The following is a 17052-nucleotide window of genomic DNA, read 5'->3' on the forward strand; positions in this document are numbered from 1 at the left end:
GTAACAAAATCAGAGCTTTACCAATATAGAACAGTAATAAAAATAACATTCACGACAACAGTAATAAAGAATAGTTTCATATTTTTAACAACAGTGAATTTAGAATACCGAATAATCTGTACAAAAATTGTAAGCGATTATTTAAAAGATGTGAACGTTGGCAATATATATTTGGACAAGCGTTGAAGCAGTGAAAATCCACGTTAAGATTCACTTACATATTTAAACAATGTCCCGTACAGCCTTGTCAATAGTATTAGGAGGACAGTTTAACGATTAGGGTTATTACACATATAGATAACAAGAATCAATTAGAAAGTGAAGTAAAGGAATTGAAGAGTGTTCACTTTTCTTATAAATAAATAACATAGAAATTATATTTGTATCGAATTTGTTCACCGATCAGAATCAGTGATGATATATTTTTACTGAAGGACCCCAATTTTACATACTTTATCAGTAATCAAATATATCGTAAATTATTTCTGGTAAATTAATGAAACAAAGTGAGACAATTGAAATTAGTCCTAAGAACATTAATAACACAAGAATCCAACAGCAGCTTGGACGTTTTTTTTTAGGACTATGATTTTTACAAATCAGCGAGAACCTTGTCTTTTTCGCTGCGCATCTGTTAAAAAATATTAAAAATGTAATAATCATCAAAATATCATTTCAATCAAACTCCTAAACAAAAAACATAGGGGATAAAAGTTTGGCGGCCATTACGAAAATTATCTGTGAATATTTTTCAATTTGTAACGAAAACATACAGCTGTTATACTTTTTTCGACTTTAAATTGTAAAATAAATTAATCCGTAAACTACTTTTTAAACCTGGGCTATCTAATATTAAAATTAATGAATTAAGGCTGCTGAGTTATTTATGCTTACATTGTGGGGACAAATGAGCAAGACCTTCCAATTCCGAGAGGCATTAATATCGCCGTTTCTTTGGGCAAAAGCGTCAACTCCAATTCAATGGACCCCTATAAAACAATATCTATTACAAAGCCTGAATAAATTAATATGGTATATTATAGGTATAAAACTTCTTCTCAGTCGGTTAATAAATTTTAATAAAGAGTGAAAAGAATACTCTTACTTACAGCAGGCTTATCGTTTCCAGTATTTCTGTCAATAAGTTTCAAAGGCCACCATGCGCGTAATGTGCGCAGAGAAAAGAGGCTAATCTTCTTGCCTTTGTCCATCGTATCCAAAGTGCACAATTGTGCAAGATTTACTCCACGTGGCATGCAATTCAAATTCAAGTGAAGGGAACCTAAATTTGCCCATGTCATTAACATATAAACTACTCTTATTGCTATTCAAAGTCAACTCATCACTATTACAGTTTTAAAATACAAATACTTAATAATAAGGATATTCGAGGATGTTTTTTTTCCTACAAATTTTATAATATCAAGACAATATGAAGACGTTTATAGAGACATTATATCTATATCATGTTAGGAAGAACATCCAACAATGTGCCGGTTTACTGGCACAACACCCACTATGCCCTGGCCTTACTAAAATATCGACGTTTACGTCCCCTCACTATTCATTCAGACCCAGAACTTTGTAACGAAAGCACGTCATTTGCGGCAAAGGATTGTAATTAACTATGTCTAAAAATCTTGTGGCGACAATATTATATTCGATCTTATGTTAGAATATAACTTACCCAATTCATTGCCCAAAAAATCATCGGATGTCGTCATTTCACCATCCAGTACGTGTACAATCAACACGGGTGGTATACGCTCCTCCACCTCATTGAACGGTCCTTTTTCCTTTATAACTAACTAAAAATGTACGGTTATAAAGCATTCTTAATTTACAATGAATAATAAAGAAGTCATAATGGATATACTAAGAAAAGACGATACTAACTACCATCGACTGTGTATGCGTAGTTTGGTTGCATTTTTATTACGATAAATTAGACTTGACCACGATTAGATACACGATGTAATAAATACCGATACTGTATTCTTGAAGGCTTCTATGTTCTACTTAGATGTAAAGATAGGAATACCTCTGCTTGTATCTTAGAATGATTTTCGTGAGAGGTATATTAAATAAGTGAACTAATAAAACCCCAAACTATACCTTTCCTTCAGCGTGTTGATATTGAAAGTTGAAAATCATGCGCCAGTTGAAATTACATACACCGCTTTGATAATAAGAGTGTACGTCTGTATGTTGAACTTGTTCCACTGATCCTATCCAGCTACGAAATAAAGATCGAAATTTAGATAACAAGAGTTTCTACTGCCGACGCCAACAACGAGATGTCCTTGGTGCTTTTTACAGTTTGATTATTTTTTTAAATTAAGAGATCTAACGAAGAATATTTTACTCACGCTCTCACGTATATATCCGTTGACCTTTTCTTTTCATTATCATAAAACTTTAAGTCGTTAACATTTAAAATAACAACTCTCAATTCAAAATCCTCAATTTTTCTCGGTGTTATGTCTATTGGACTTGGAACACACACATTTGAATCTAAGGGAAAGATGTCAATCCACATTTGAAGTTTTCCCTAAAATTATATATTTTGACATTAGTTAATAATTATCATAAAAAAATGGATTACTGATAAGACTTAGAAGATGGAGATTTACCGTCCTGAAAGGAATTACATGTAAAAGATCTAAATTAGTTTTGTTAATATTTGTGTTGTTCTTATATTAGTTGAGTTCATACCATTTCGAGACCGGGCTTCGATGTATTGTACAGAGTTCTAGTCTCAACATGTTCTGGGACCAACTGATATCCGCAAATGGGCAAAGTATGCCAGTTGTGCAGCAGTGTTAGACAGATGTTCTCTTTGCGTTCCACTGGTGATGCATAAACCTTTTCTGTAGCAATTAAACTCAAATAATTAATTTTTGACACAGTTTTCAATTATCAAAAGATGCCATCCGTGATCTTCTCCCTAAATCTAACATTGGAGGAGTAAACTAGAGAGAGTTTTAGTTTTATTAAGGAACTAAAGAATTCCGTAAAAGTGGATTGGGCTTTTTCACCTTTGCTTTGATTTACTTTGATTTACTTTTTTCCTTTCTTACAAATTTTAAAAGCAGTCAAATTTAAGAAATCAGAGCATGTGTCATATGAGGACATAGTGTGCGGTTCATCACAATATCTTCAAAATGAACGCCGTAGAGATATTTATAATACTGGAAACAGCGACATATTTACCTTTTTCACTGTCTCTATACTCAACGCCGTTAACGAGAACAGTGGTTGCATCAGGATAAACCGGCGATGGTATATAGTTTCTTTGGCACAAATCTTCCAGAATAGCCGAAGGTTTGGTGCAGTCACGCCACTTGTTTGGACCCATTCTATAGTTAGAATTATTTTTAAAGAGACAATGATCATTAAGGAATTCGATCGATAAGTATTTGAAAAAAAAAATTAACACTTCATTCTTTAATGTCATATTCAGTCATTTTAAGGTTACTAACGCCAGAAACACTAAGTGGCCGTGAAATGATTCGGGCTACAACACTTAGAGTTTAACGAGCCATCTGTCAAATCTAACTTACACATTATATTCCAATGACAACCCAACGCGAGCTCTATGTTTAGTAAAGACCCGATCTTCCAGATCGATTTGAGTTGAGCCAATCATTTCATCAGATTGGTTTTCATCGTAATCATAGAGAGCTACAGTCAAAAGATAGTCCTCGGGAAGGGAGCAACTAAATTCAATCATTCTGTAAAAATTTAAAGCAATGTTTTCTTTTATTTGTAAATACCTACATTGCTAAAGTGGCCAGTGAAATTTCTTCTGAATGATAACTGAAATTCCTTCAAGAAAAGAGGTAAATGCTACTTTTTGTTGGGGCTTCTTAAAAATATTATTACTGTTTACAGTTTACAGCGTTTTAGTGTAGGTTGATATAAAATAGTTTAAAGGTACATACTTTCCGAAAATAGGATTTAATGTTCTAGGTATATGATCATTTCTATCTCCAACATGCTTATTACCGTAAGTCAGTACAATGTAAGGGTTTGTTTTACCCGTGAAATCCTTTGATATCAAGTTAAACGCTTTCACCAAATAAACCCGCACTAAAAACGTTGCCGGTTCATTATTTGGATGATCATTAAAATACCTGAAATAGAATATCTTTTATTAAAAATTAAAATACTCTAGAACTGCACAACAACTCCTCTTTACTATAACTTTAATATGGAAGAGAACGTTTGTATCTATCACCAATAATCTTAAACCCTGGGTTTGTTATCTGATCTGATGTTATTGGTTTAGAAAACACGTTAAGGGAAGTTACGCAGATAACGATATTAATAATAAACGCTTAGGTGAATAGAGCTAGAAATAGAAAAGAAACAATACAGATGAATGGTAATGCATATTATGTTCGCCTATTGCATGAACTTCAGAATTATTGATCCTCTATTGAATATCGTTTGAAGATTTATAAAGTGATTCATTAAATTTATAGAATTCTAACATTCTTTGTAGGAAAGATTTCAACTAAGTTACTTGTTATTTAACGTTTACTCACCCTTTATTCAACTCCACACCGTATGGACTAACGGCTACCGTAGTGGAAGGTGGTGGCCATTTGTATATTGCAATACCAGCTTTAAGATAACCACAGTGTAGTTGTTCATCCTTCTCTGGGATTCCAGTTTTATTACCATTATACAGTTTAAGTGTTGAACACCAGTCTTTAAATTTAGAAAATCCAGATTGCAACTCTAACTCCGAATCGTATATCTAAACATAATCAAAAATACATATTTTAAATTTATAGTCACAGAACAATCGCGAGTGGTGTAAGAATGGTCTGTATACCGCACTAATATGATGGTAATCAAAAATTTATACGAAATTCTAAAGAAAAATTTTGTCTTGTTTGAAAATTCGCTACACAATGAACGACTTTATATTGTTTTGCATTCACACAAGTGACTATTGTATGTGTTTATTTGAATGGTTATGTATACAATTATAACAATGAGTTTATTAATTACATAAATAATTATATTTACGTGATGCTAAGAACTAGTAAATACATACAGTGATTTTATCTCCCGCATTAACTTTATCTTCACCGATGCCTTCCTAAAAATAAACTGTTATAATTAGCATCAATTACTAAGAGTTATCAAGAACTTGTAAAGGTGAATTATATTTTGATTATTTAAATGATAACAGTTATTCAAAGTGGAAGAAACCGATGTATTGTAACCAGTGCTAGACTCGACCTAAGAAAACTCATGTACTGAGTTAATTGCCTGGTAGGCCTTGCCAATGGGGGAAACTACATTCAGTTTAGGCTGACAATGATGAATGATGATAAATAGTTGAATGACCTGTTGAGAATACAAATATCTCATCCACCAGTCCTTATATTCCGTAGATGGCACTTCTTTTACCGCGTTCTTCTCTTTACTAGTAAACATCGGTAAAAGTGTATATTCTTCTTCATCTGGCTCTCGTCTACTGAACAATCTGGTCCATTTCCTCGGTTTGACGTGTGACTTAACAGGAATAGCAATGTTGCTAAATGTTTCGATGCTTTCTTTTATCAACGGACCGCTTTTTCTAATGTACAAAGATTGCCTTACTGAAAACAAATATTATATGGCAACAGATGTTTAAGAATAGTGGTATTTCTTGCAATAAATTTCAACTGTAGATCAAAAAATACCTTCAGTGAAACTAGAAGACATTATAGAGGCCCTCCTCAACGACGCCTCTCTTTCATCTTGGGGTAACCAGTTTACATAATACTTCATTGGGTTCCTAACAACATAAGTGCCGAAGAACAGAGTTCTACCAAAGGTACTGCTGTCATACAATCGGATGTTAAGAGGTGGATAATGAGTGTCGTCTAGTGGTGCTTCGAAAGTATGTGAGCATCTGCCATTAGGGAAATTGCAACTGTTCCTCTTGTCTAATATTATATCCGATTTAAGTGTCAAGTCCTCAATTTCAAGGACAACGCACGGTTTTCTTGTAACCGTCACGTCTCTTAGGCCCCACCAGTATATGTCAACTCTGCAAATATAAAATACAATGTATAAACTCCCTTTTATCTTTTATACCAAGCACAACACCCAGGTGACTCTGAACGCACGCATCTTTTGCTTGTAATTTTTTCATCATTGCCGAAAGTAGTAGTCGCATGACTAAAGTAGCACGGCTAAACGCTCTAGTGAAAAAATAATTAATGTTTAAGTATACTGTACTTGTAAGTGCTATATTTTGGAATTAGAGTATTTGGCAAAGGTTCTATCGCGTCGACGTTATCAAAGTCCCGAACTCCAGATGCAAAGAAAGTTTCTTCAATAGGGCTGTATGTTGTAGATTTTAATAATTTTTCTGGAACCTGAGAAATAGTGTTTTTTTTATAATTTTTTAAGAAATATATAAATTAGTATTAACGCCATCTATAGTAAGAAACTAAGCCTAGTGAAACAAATTTTACTGAATTATTTTGTCTTCGTTGCGTTTGCTCTTATAAAGTATAGATGGCGCTAAAATAGTATATTTAATAAAATGCAGTAGTTTTTATTTTCAATATATAGTTTTGATATCAAAAACTCTCTTACCTGCAGCACTTGTACTGACATCAGAACTTGCCCAGTGACTTCTGCACCAATGGCCATGTTGTACCATCTAAGTTTCGGTGCATATTCATAATCAGCTCGGTCGTCAACTACGGGCGTCAGTTCGAAGCGGCCGATTAATTCGTTTTTGTCCTGTATTTATCATTCAAATCATTAAAAAAATTATGTTACGGGGATTATGCACTTTTTTCTGTAAGGCGGCTTACAAAGTTTTTTTTAAGTGAGTTGTGGAAATTTATGTGTATATTTCACTACATGTTTAGCACTATGTAACTTTTGCTTATGTAAGTAATGAAATAAAACGGAGTACTCGTCCATTTGCTGGCTATTGTGAGAACCCTCAGGGTAGATAACGAAGGGTACATGACGGGTTTAGGGAAAACTGTAGACGGCTTGACAACAAATAAATCGAGACAATATCATAGCCATCGATGCGTAGTTTTAACAAGGTTAAAAACTCGTAACGATACTAACAACGAATTGACACGTATCGTGATTCTGACGAACGTATATATCGTGTGAACAAACCACTAAAATGTTAGCAAAAATATAACTCGGCATAACGAACCTCCTAACTACTAACATCGCGATAACTATCATCAGAATTTTTTTCCATCGCAAAATTTTATTTTCAAAAACAAAGTTATTTTAGAACATTGTTACAGAACTGAATATTCAAATATTCAGGTGTATAACAAAATCTGTATCAATAAACAGATTTTTCTTTAACAAACAAAATTTAAAAGACGAAGAAAGGTAATACGGGTTTAAACGTGAAAAGGTTGACTCTAGACAATGTTATTAAAACAACTCTTATTTTTCCCAATTAGGGCAAACAGATCGATATAAGAAGAGGTTTAAAATGTTTTGAAAACAACGCAAATTACGACCGTCGGCTACATCTACAGTTAACTAATTAACAAAATACAAAAATCCGGATTTTATCAACCCTTTCAATTAGGAGCTTCAATCTTAATAAACAATCTTTTGTTTTACATTTTTTTTAAAGTAAAATCTTCACGATTAAAGTCAAATAAGATATTGCTATATTGGAATAATTCCAGCGTAGATATGATGTTTGTTTAATTCTAGTATTACTATGAAAGCACCACCTTTTTGAAACTATATGTAAACATCCCACTAAGTAACAATTAAGCGAAAACAATCTTATAAATAAAAAGAAAACACAACATTATAGATACCTCGATATCGCAATTATTCACTTCTACAAGAACAGTTGGTGGACTGATATTTAGTCTGTGCGAATTAGCAAACTGGATCCTGTGTATCCTGAGCACTTGATTCCAAACTGGTGTCGTAGTTTTCTCTCGAACCTTAAAAAGACTCTAATGTTCTTATAGAATTAATTTTAAAAAATAAACAGACGTAAAGCTAAAATTTTACATATACCATATTATACACCTGTCTGTATAACGTCGTATGTGAGCCTTACCGAGAAACTCTACTGCCGTAACAGTTGTATTAACAGACGTTGTCTCTGTTTTGCTAAATAAAATGAAAGGGATGACAATATGGCAAACCAATCGAAACTGACAGATTACAGCATACATAGGTGTGTAAATTATTATACTTACATATGTCTTTGTAACCGTACAATTATTCAATGTAGTAATAATAAAAAAAGAAATGAATTTAAGGGAAAAAATTGAATTAATTTCTATGAATTCACTACATCAATATTTTCGTATTTAACAGAATAAATACAATATAAACCTACTTGAGTTTCCTTAACAGAATTCATAAAGTTGATTCTAAGAAAGGGGTGTATAGGTGTACTATCGTTAGCTTCGCTTATTTTAGCTCGGTACACAAAGGCGCGACACTCAACCATCTGAAATACAAAACTATTGAAATGTCTGATACTCTCTTTGAGCAACACGTTATTGAATAGAAGTATCAATTTGCATAAGGGCCATTGGAACGGATTGCTTCAAGTAGTCGGTACCAAAAGCTTTAGGTCGGCGTTCACCATTACACGAAACAAAGTTTACAGTTGCCCTAACAAGCGCAGTTGGTCTACGTCGACCAGTTAAAAACTGCATAACTGCTAAAAACAGCTCTTGTGTTCCTGTATTGTTATTTTTATCTACACCTAGAATTTTTTGATTGACGGAATATAAATGATTAGTGAAGGAGCGTCGTTGGCACAGAAGTTAAGCACTTGACTTGCAATCTGCAGGTCCCGGGCGCGAATCCCGTCATGTTCCAATATGTTTTTCGATTTCCGATTTACATATGTACATTTATCCGACGTTCTCACGGTGAAGGAAAATATCGTGATGAAACCTGCACACATATGAGAAGAAATACAAAGATATGTGTGAAGTCAACCAACCCGCACTAGGCCAGCGTGGTTGACTATGGCCTAATCACTTCTAACTTAGGGTTGGCTCCGAGCCCCTCGGTGGGGACGTATAGTGAGCTGATGATGATGAAATGATTAGTTATTAAATGAGACAGTTAATTTATGTTGACTATCTCGTGGCTCATGGTATCTAAAATCCCCTAGAAATGTTATTTGTCAATAGGAGCTTACCATAGTCGACGCTCGTACGCACATATCATGATCTTTAACTCTGACTTTGTAACCTTGTGGCATGAAGTTATCAAACGAAGACTTGTCCCGAAATGTACCCATCCATGTAATCAACTCCAACTTAGCCGCGATACAATAGCAACTGCTTGGCAATGTATTTATATGTCTTGGACATTTTAAAGGCTTAAAAAAAATGAGATACAAGTTAAAACAACTGGTTAATTTAAGCAATATAATATAATAATTATATCGTAATGAAATATAATAAAATTATTATTCCTAATATCAAAATCTACCTCACAATTGTTAGTCAAATATTTATTTACGAAACAATTTGTATTGTCAACATTAGCCTTTGTCTGCCCACTCTCATATAATGAATTTGTAATAAAACACTAAATAATGAGTACACGTATCTCAATGTTTTCATGAAATATATATATTTTTACCTTTAAATAAATTGTTTGTATTTTACCGCAATTTTTCCCACTTTGCTCTGGTATCGGCGAGTAGATAATGTCTGCAGGAGGTATTTTTGCAAAACCTACCCTATTCCCACCGTTTAATAACCAAATTACAAGATCTGGCCATCCTTCAGTGGTCTGCCAAATGGAAAATAGTAATAATGAGTCCAAAAGAGACGGACGCCGCTTAAAGCTTGCATTTTTTTTATCTTACCTTGCATATGAGATTTTTCATACTTTGCCCTAATGTTTTTGTCTCTGTTAACAATATTTTAACAAGTTTTTTAGTTCCAATGAAACTATCTTTTGGTAATTTATCCATCGAATGTAAAGTTATTTCGGATGCACTTTCTTTTCTTTTCATTAAATTTTTATGAATTTTAATCTTAAAGAAAATTAATACTTTAGTTTAATAAATAAATAATAGTTAAATTTATGTCCGATTTGTCAAATTAGTCGACAAAATACTTCTGACTGACTGCAGGGACGTCATACACATATATAATATTTATTCCATTTCCCTTCCTTAGCTAAACAAAATAATTCTATATAACTATAATATTATTCGATATAGTCTAATATTTGCTCAATACTCGTAGGCATTCCTCAGGGGAATCAGGAAACTCGACGTGTAAATCAATACTCGATAAGGAAATGAGATACCGTCAGTAGCAAAGTGAAGTGAACAGGAATGATGTAATTAATATATTTCGCTTCGAGGATTCGCTTGATTAAGACATTGGTGAGTGTTTCTCCTTTACTAGAAGCATAAGTCTATTTATTCGTATAATAAATAAAGATCCAGCTCTCCATATTTGTATCATCTAAACTAATATCTTACCTTAGGTATTTATTATTAAACGAAACTGATAATCATCTAAATATTTAATAAAATGACCAGTTAGTCGTCGATCGATTTCAGTTATATAATTTATTAATTTAATTCGATGTAATTGTGAATATTCTCTTACCATTTCCTCTTTTTGCAAATCGTTCTGTTTCATATCAAGTTCGGTTCCGCAATGACGTAAGGCGCTTTCGGAGAAGTTTTTCGAGAATGATGGATACTGGATAAACTCCAAGAATTTGACAATACCAGTCGCTGTATCATCTATTACTTTGCTCAGTTGATCCAATAGATCCATTGGACTGGTGTAGTCACAACTCTCGAGACGTTCCCCTATATCTCTTGTTGTTGCTTCCTGGTAAAATTTCTTTTATTGCGAAATACTGCAGCTTAATATTTAATGGTGAAAAAACTTCCATGTAGACAAAGCTATATTTTATAATAATATCGTTATTGTTAGTAGAACCGTCTAGAAGTGTCTAACTGCGTAGACATGAATTCGTGAAACTTATTGTTGATTTTTCGAATAGCTATATCGTAGGTAATAAGTACTTTGTCTAAGGACATTTTAAATTTATCATCAAATATTTCCAATGAAAATCAAATTTCATAAAATAAAGCTAAACGACTTTAACATCAGAGATAAACACTTTAAATGCGGCTGCTAATAAAATAAAATAACCTGCACATTGTTTGTACTTATAATTACATGATGTGTACATTTTACAAGTGCAATAATTTACCCTTCAAAGAAGTAAAACATAAATATTTGTATATTTAGAAGCGGAAATAAGGGTGGTGGGGCAATGATGCCACCAATAATTAATTTCCCAAGGGATCACAATGCTTGACTCAGCGTTTGTCAGAGCGAAACATATGATGATCCTAGTAATATGTTTTTGAAAGTTTAAACTTGAATAGAGTTTATTTAGTTAATGGAAGTCGTAGGAGAAACTATTTAAACATCCAACTGTACAAAATTACCACGATGTTTATTACCGATGGAAGTCCGTTTCTGACCCAGAAGGCCATAGATTTAGAGATGAATTTCTGTTAATGCATTAGTTTTGATTACTCACGATATGCTGTACAATACAATTGATCATATTGTTTCTGAACATTCTGAATCTGAAGTCCGGCAATCTCGTCGCCAGTTGTAATACAGGGAACGCGTTGGGAAACTCCACGTGGCCGTACACTGTTGAACTCTTCGTCACATCAAGATATCCAGTGTAATAGAGCTTTCTGTGTTCTACGTTAAATATAATTTACAAATTTTACTCTTTATTAACATTTTATGTTTAAATAAAACATTTATATAGAGAATACTTACTTATTTCCTCCGTCAGTGTTAAAAATTCTGAAAAAAAAATCAGCATTGACATACTCTCTAGTTTTCTTAAATTTCATATGAAAATCTTTCAACATTCTAAATACAAGATGTACAAATCGTCATCAATACTAATGTATATTATAATATCTGTATAAATATTTTCAACTTTAGCTTTATTAAAGTACATACATAAACAAGTAATTTGACTTAATTAGCTTAAAAGCTCCAAAGCTTCTGCAAGTCACCATTATAAAAAGTTGTCATGTCAAATTCCCACAACTACCAATAGCGTGTTTTTGTTTTTATGTTTTTAAATTATCACCGAAATGTACATGATTATTTTATAATCACCAGAAAAAAATATAGCTTTATCTGTTGACACTACTGATGGTATTTAAAAAAAAAAACGAACCTAAATATTTTAAATTTATAAGAAAACAGTTTAACATATTCCAAATATTATATGTATTCTATATTACCAGCTTTTTTTTCTGGTAACTATACCATAACCGTTTATAATAACAACTACTAGTTTTGTTTAAAACTGTACTTTCATTTGATATAAATAACTGAGTAAATTAAAATAGAGCATCATTTATTTGTTAAATTCAGTTTATTATTTGTGCAGATAGTCCGAACGTCAGCTGTTTGATATTGAATGAAAAGCAATTCCCAGACTCACGAGAAAACAATAGCATGTTAAATAGCTAGACATTCGTATCTCTAGGCTATGAATGAAACATAAACCGATATTGTTGTGTTTCGTAAAATATTTTGTTACCTTCATCAGCTCTTTGTTCACAATAAACTTCGCCCATAGATATTGCAACGCCACAAGTCTTCGGCACTAAGTCATTATCGACCATTGATATCTCCAGAAGTGGACAGAAGACACAATAATCTCCAGATATCCAGTGGTTATCCTATTTCATAATTTTGGATAAAAGATCGGAAAAGTTATTAATCTAATTACTTTTACTACTCGCACATGACTATATTTGGGTAGACTAAACCTTCTTGATCCATAAGTGATTGTTATTCATTTTTTTAACAAGAAATTGTCTAAAACTCAAATTAGATATATTAATTAAATAAAATCAAAGAAACATTATAAAAAAAGATGTTTTTATGCAGTCCTTTAGTTTGGATTCTTAAAAAGATATACAAATAAAATATTACCGGTCGTATATGTCCAACTGGCTCAACGCTTGTAGCTCTAAGATGCTGCTTGTAGTACGGTACAATAGTCTTGAGAGATACGAGTAAAGCGCCGCGATGGAATGGCCCGTCTTCAGACGTGACCCCTACAGTATTAGAGCAAGCGCTTCCGTACATATGCAGAAGAGATGGACCAAATGTTGGAAGGAAACCTACGGAATACGCAATAAAATACGGATATTTTATTTACCATTACGTAGAGTTTTCTGCCTATCAATATATTATATTCTTTAATTATAATTGCGATTTTCGACACACCTCTAATCGATCCACATATGTATATGACTGTTTTGAAAGAAGATGAATTAAATGTAAAATTTACATAATGTAGCTTGTGATGAAACTTTTGCATATTTAATACAAATATGTAGGTAAATAATTGATGTGAATAACAAATTCTAACCGTTTTCGCCGTCATGAGATATTTGGCCGAGCTTCAAATAAGTGCTTGCAAGTACTTTATTAAAACAGCCGTCCGCCGCGCACACTTCGAAGCGTATAAGTTGATTCATGTTAGGAAACAACTCGACCATTGATATTTGTTCACAGTACATCGGCTGAGTGCTTCTCTGCTGAATGGCCGTCTTAGCCTATATTGTTACGAATAAAAGTATTATAATTGAAATATCCCCTTTCCGTGTTATATGGATTAAAGCTACCACTAAAAGTTTTTTTTATACGACTAAGGAAAGTGCTATTCGTTAAAAAAAGAATACTCTATATGGGTGTAATAACGGACAAAACATACCACAAGACCGCAAAAGGCAACTTTGACGAATGTTGACGGTGGTTTCCCATATCGCTTGTCGCCATGGCAATGAGTTCCGTTCGGTAAGCCGAAAGCGCTGTATATGGTTATGAGAAAATTGGCTCGCTGTTGTTCGGACCCAATGGGTAGAAGGAGACTTCTGGAAATTACGATTTTTTTTATCATCACGTTGCATTTCATCACTCTAGTTTATATTTTGTGTTAATTAATTTTCGGTCAGTAAATCTGAGTGCGCGTACACATTCTTTTGTTTTCCTTTTTATTACCAGGAAGTACGATTACAAAAGGTTAAGTACCAAGTTATTATACATTTTTCAAGGGTGGTAACCTTCTTTTATTTACTTACTCTTCCCTGTCTTCAACATTAGATGCTATTACTGGTAGTAATTGTAATTCGCCTCTATAAATGATAGATATGTCAACTTTCAAAAAACCCACTGGTCCAGCGGCAGGATCCCGCGGTGAACACAACTGCGCCCACTTATGAAATACTTGGTGATCTGCATTCAAAATAAACCCTTAACGAAGCCCTTATATTGAAGTTCACAAATAGGTGAGAAATTTTATAACTGAGAGAGAATTATAAAATTCCGTTAAACAGATTTGAAAAAAAAATTGCAAATAGGATTGTTGGCAATAATTGAGAAGAAACTAAAAAGTTACATTTTTGGTCATTAAAAATACATACGTGTCTGCAACCAGATGGAACCTAGGTCGACACTAGCTTCGCCAAGGAGTCTCGGCGGTGCACAACAACGTGGCTCCATGACCGCCAGCCACAAACACATCAGTCGTATTTCTTCAATACTCGTATACATCTCGAACACGAAGCTCTAAGCATTTTAAAATACAACAATAGTAATCGGCACTAGATTTGGCACGTCAGGATTAAGGGGAAATTCTTGATGTCGACGCCAACTCCTGAACCGGGTTCTATTCGGGTTACACAATCAAATTGCGTCTTATAGTCAATAAAAGGATTTTACATAACTCTCCTGTCTCACAATGTACGGATAACTTCGAGTATCAGTTTTATTATATACCTCTATGACACACTTTAAAGAAGTAGGTAATTTAATGTTAAATAGAAATAGAGAAAAAAAATGTACCAATCAATTATATCATAGACTATTTTTTTTTCTCTAATAACAAAAAAAATTACTTCTCTATAGGAAGGTTCCGTCATGTTCTTTCTTATGCTGGTTCGATGTTTCTTCTTGTTGAGAACAATAATAACGTAGGAATTTGCTGACTGAGGATTGTGCCATGCTAGCTTTTTCGCTTCTAGAACATTCACTGACACCTGTTTAAGCAGTGTTTAATCTACTATTTATTGAAGAACACAACCAATATTCGTCGTAGTTAAAGTATAAGTGGTGTAATAGTAATAATAAGCAAATTTGATAAAAAATCTGTATTACGAAACGGGAAATCAGTGAAGCCCGTTGTTTAAATAATTTCATAACTCACTATACCAGTACCCTGACATATATTAAAGACGTAAAATGTGACATAAAAAGATTCAATTAAAACCGCAAAGGCGGCAATTTACATCGGTGCCTCATCGGTCGGCTCCACGTCAGGCGTCCATTGTATTTCCAGCAAAAACAAACTCGCGCTCTTACCAATAAGGGCCTTAAATAAATAATTTATAAGACTCCGTGTACATAACCTGAAAATACTGCGGCGTCGCTTCCGGATTGTAGTCGGTCTCGGTTCTGTATGTTGGATGGACGGCGAGTTTTTGCAAGCAACTCTTCTCAGGTGACTTGGAACGCATGCTTTTGTACATTTTATAATGAATCTGTGCGACGAAACCGTGCACGGCTCTGTGTTAATAAATCAGTCGGTGCGGGTTTCTTTTACGTCATCCGGACGCTGCTTGATTGCGATGAATGACAATAAAAGTTTTGACATTTCGTATTTAGCATATGCGCTTTTTTCTTCTTATTTATGATTAATTAAATCATCAAAAATATGTCAACAAATAGGTTTAAATATAACTATTTATTGACGTTAATGAGCCAATTATGAATAATGAAACATTTCTCTCGATGTTTTTAAATATGTAAAATCTTGTACAATTTCACATTCATAAAACAATAATAAGGATCACGTAGCTTCATTTCAGTATATCAGTTCATTATACTTAACAATAAGTTTGTTTTTTGATTGTTTCTTTTAAACGTTAGTCAACTAATTTGAACATACCTTTTTAAAGTCGTAGTTAGTAAAAAATGTATATAATACTGTTAGTTATTCAAAACACGAAATAATAATATCTATTCGTATAACGTTACATTGTAATGTCATAGCAGTTGTAATTTTCATAACTAGGATTACAATAGCTTTGGAAAAAACATAGAAAGATGAACTAAAATAGATAGAGTTATGTGTAGCATAATGCCTAGAAGGCAGGCAGCATTTTATCGCTAAATTGCAAATACTTGACCTTTGAGAGAGGATGCAAGTCGCTGTCTTAACGGGCAGGAATAACGAGCTAGCGACTAAGTTTCTTTAATAGAAATATTTTTATCTTTTTTACTGTAACAATTAACAATCGCTATTTTTCCTTCATAAAACATTATGTGAATTATTAATTAGATTTTAGAGAACATAAATGTCACGTCACAAATTTAAATATTAATTAAAATATGTGTTTAATTTATACAGAAGGATGTAAGTAAATGTAATACGACTCGTCTTTAGTCATTTCACAGTAAGCTTTTATAGAAGTAGATAGCTTATAAAATAACTAGACTTTTTAAAGGTACATATAATGTGGATACTTATGTTTATTCTACTTATTAGCGAAAAATATATTATTTGTAAAAGGAGTCAATTAATGAAAAATAAAATATCGATGAGCTAACGTCTATAAACACAATTATTAAATTTTTTTTTTTATTATGGAAGAACATAGTTGTAGCCTACATAGTTAGAAGAGTTTTCCATGGTTGAACTCTGATGTCATTCTTTGTGTGTGACATTATATTTTGTATATTTATCTCGAACCTAAATCGTTGAACGGGACGTCTTTCAACAGGGCGTTTTGTCCCTCATTAAAATAACTATAGAACTAAAAATGGGCCGATTCCGGGATTAAGGAGATACATGTATACGTCAAAGATTTATAGACGGGTCCGTATCGAATGTTACCGAAAATCGCGGACCACGTCATCTTGTTAACATATTTCAACTAGATTTATAATGGCATATCAATATTTTAATGAGGTATCT

At 33.1% G+C, this 17052-nt stretch overlaps 1 protein-coding gene across 2 annotated transcripts; it reads right to left on the reverse strand.

The window, feature by feature from the left end:
- Positions 1–441: 441 nt before the first annotated feature.
- LOC106126476 (ferlin misfire) lies at positions 442–15689 on the reverse strand. 2 transcript variants are annotated; one of them, XM_013324164.1, is made up of 32 exons: positions 15485–15689; positions 14975–15115; positions 14501–14645; positions 14159–14312; positions 13792–13951; positions 13447–13633; positions 13005–13195; positions 12607–12748; positions 11826–11852; positions 11572–11744; positions 10617–10847; positions 9860–10030; positions 9631–9783; positions 9182–9364; positions 8363–8476; positions 7827–7958; positions 6607–6756; positions 6244–6383; positions 5703–6052; positions 5365–5618; positions 5069–5113; positions 4551–4765; positions 3945–4136; positions 3564–3734; positions 3214–3359; positions 2716–2849; positions 2370–2551; positions 2116–2236; positions 1688–1808; positions 1110–1282; positions 895–989; positions 442–631 (listed from the first exon to the last, which is right to left on the reverse strand). In XM_013324164.1, the coding sequence occupies exons 1-32, from the start codon at positions 15602–15604 to the stop codon at positions 457–459; spliced, it is 5088 nt and encodes a 1695-aa protein (XP_013179618.1). In that variant the 5' UTR covers positions 15605–15689; the 3' UTR covers positions 442–456. The 2 variants fall into 2 exon arrangements, with proteins under 2 accessions (XP_013179618.1, XP_013179617.1); XM_013324163.1 differs by having other exon boundaries at positions 2716–2870.
- Between the last annotated feature and the right edge of the window lie 1363 nt (positions 15690–17052).

Source organism: Papilio xuthus, unplaced genomic scaffold, assembly GCF_000836235.2.
Source record: "Papilio xuthus unplaced genomic scaffold, Pxut_1.1 DF825017.1, whole genome shotgun sequence".
Taxonomy (NCBI): Eukaryota; Metazoa; Arthropoda; class Insecta; order Lepidoptera; family Papilionidae; genus Papilio; species Papilio xuthus.

Bases quoted from the DNA above. Each gene is read 5' to 3' on its own strand.
- LOC106126476 (XM_013324163.1), bottom strand. From the start codon at position 15,604: ATGTACAAAAGCATGCGTTCCAAGTCACCTGAGAAGAGTTGCTTGCAA. The intron at 14,313-14,500 runs GTATGTATTTTT...TTTTGAATGCAG, and splicing joins TTCCATCTGGTTGCAGACAC to ATCACCAAGTATTTCATAAG. The intron at 13,196-13,446 runs GTTAGAATTTGT...CGTATTCCGTAG, and splicing joins ATCTCATGACGGCGAAAACG to GTTTCCTTCCAACATTTGGT.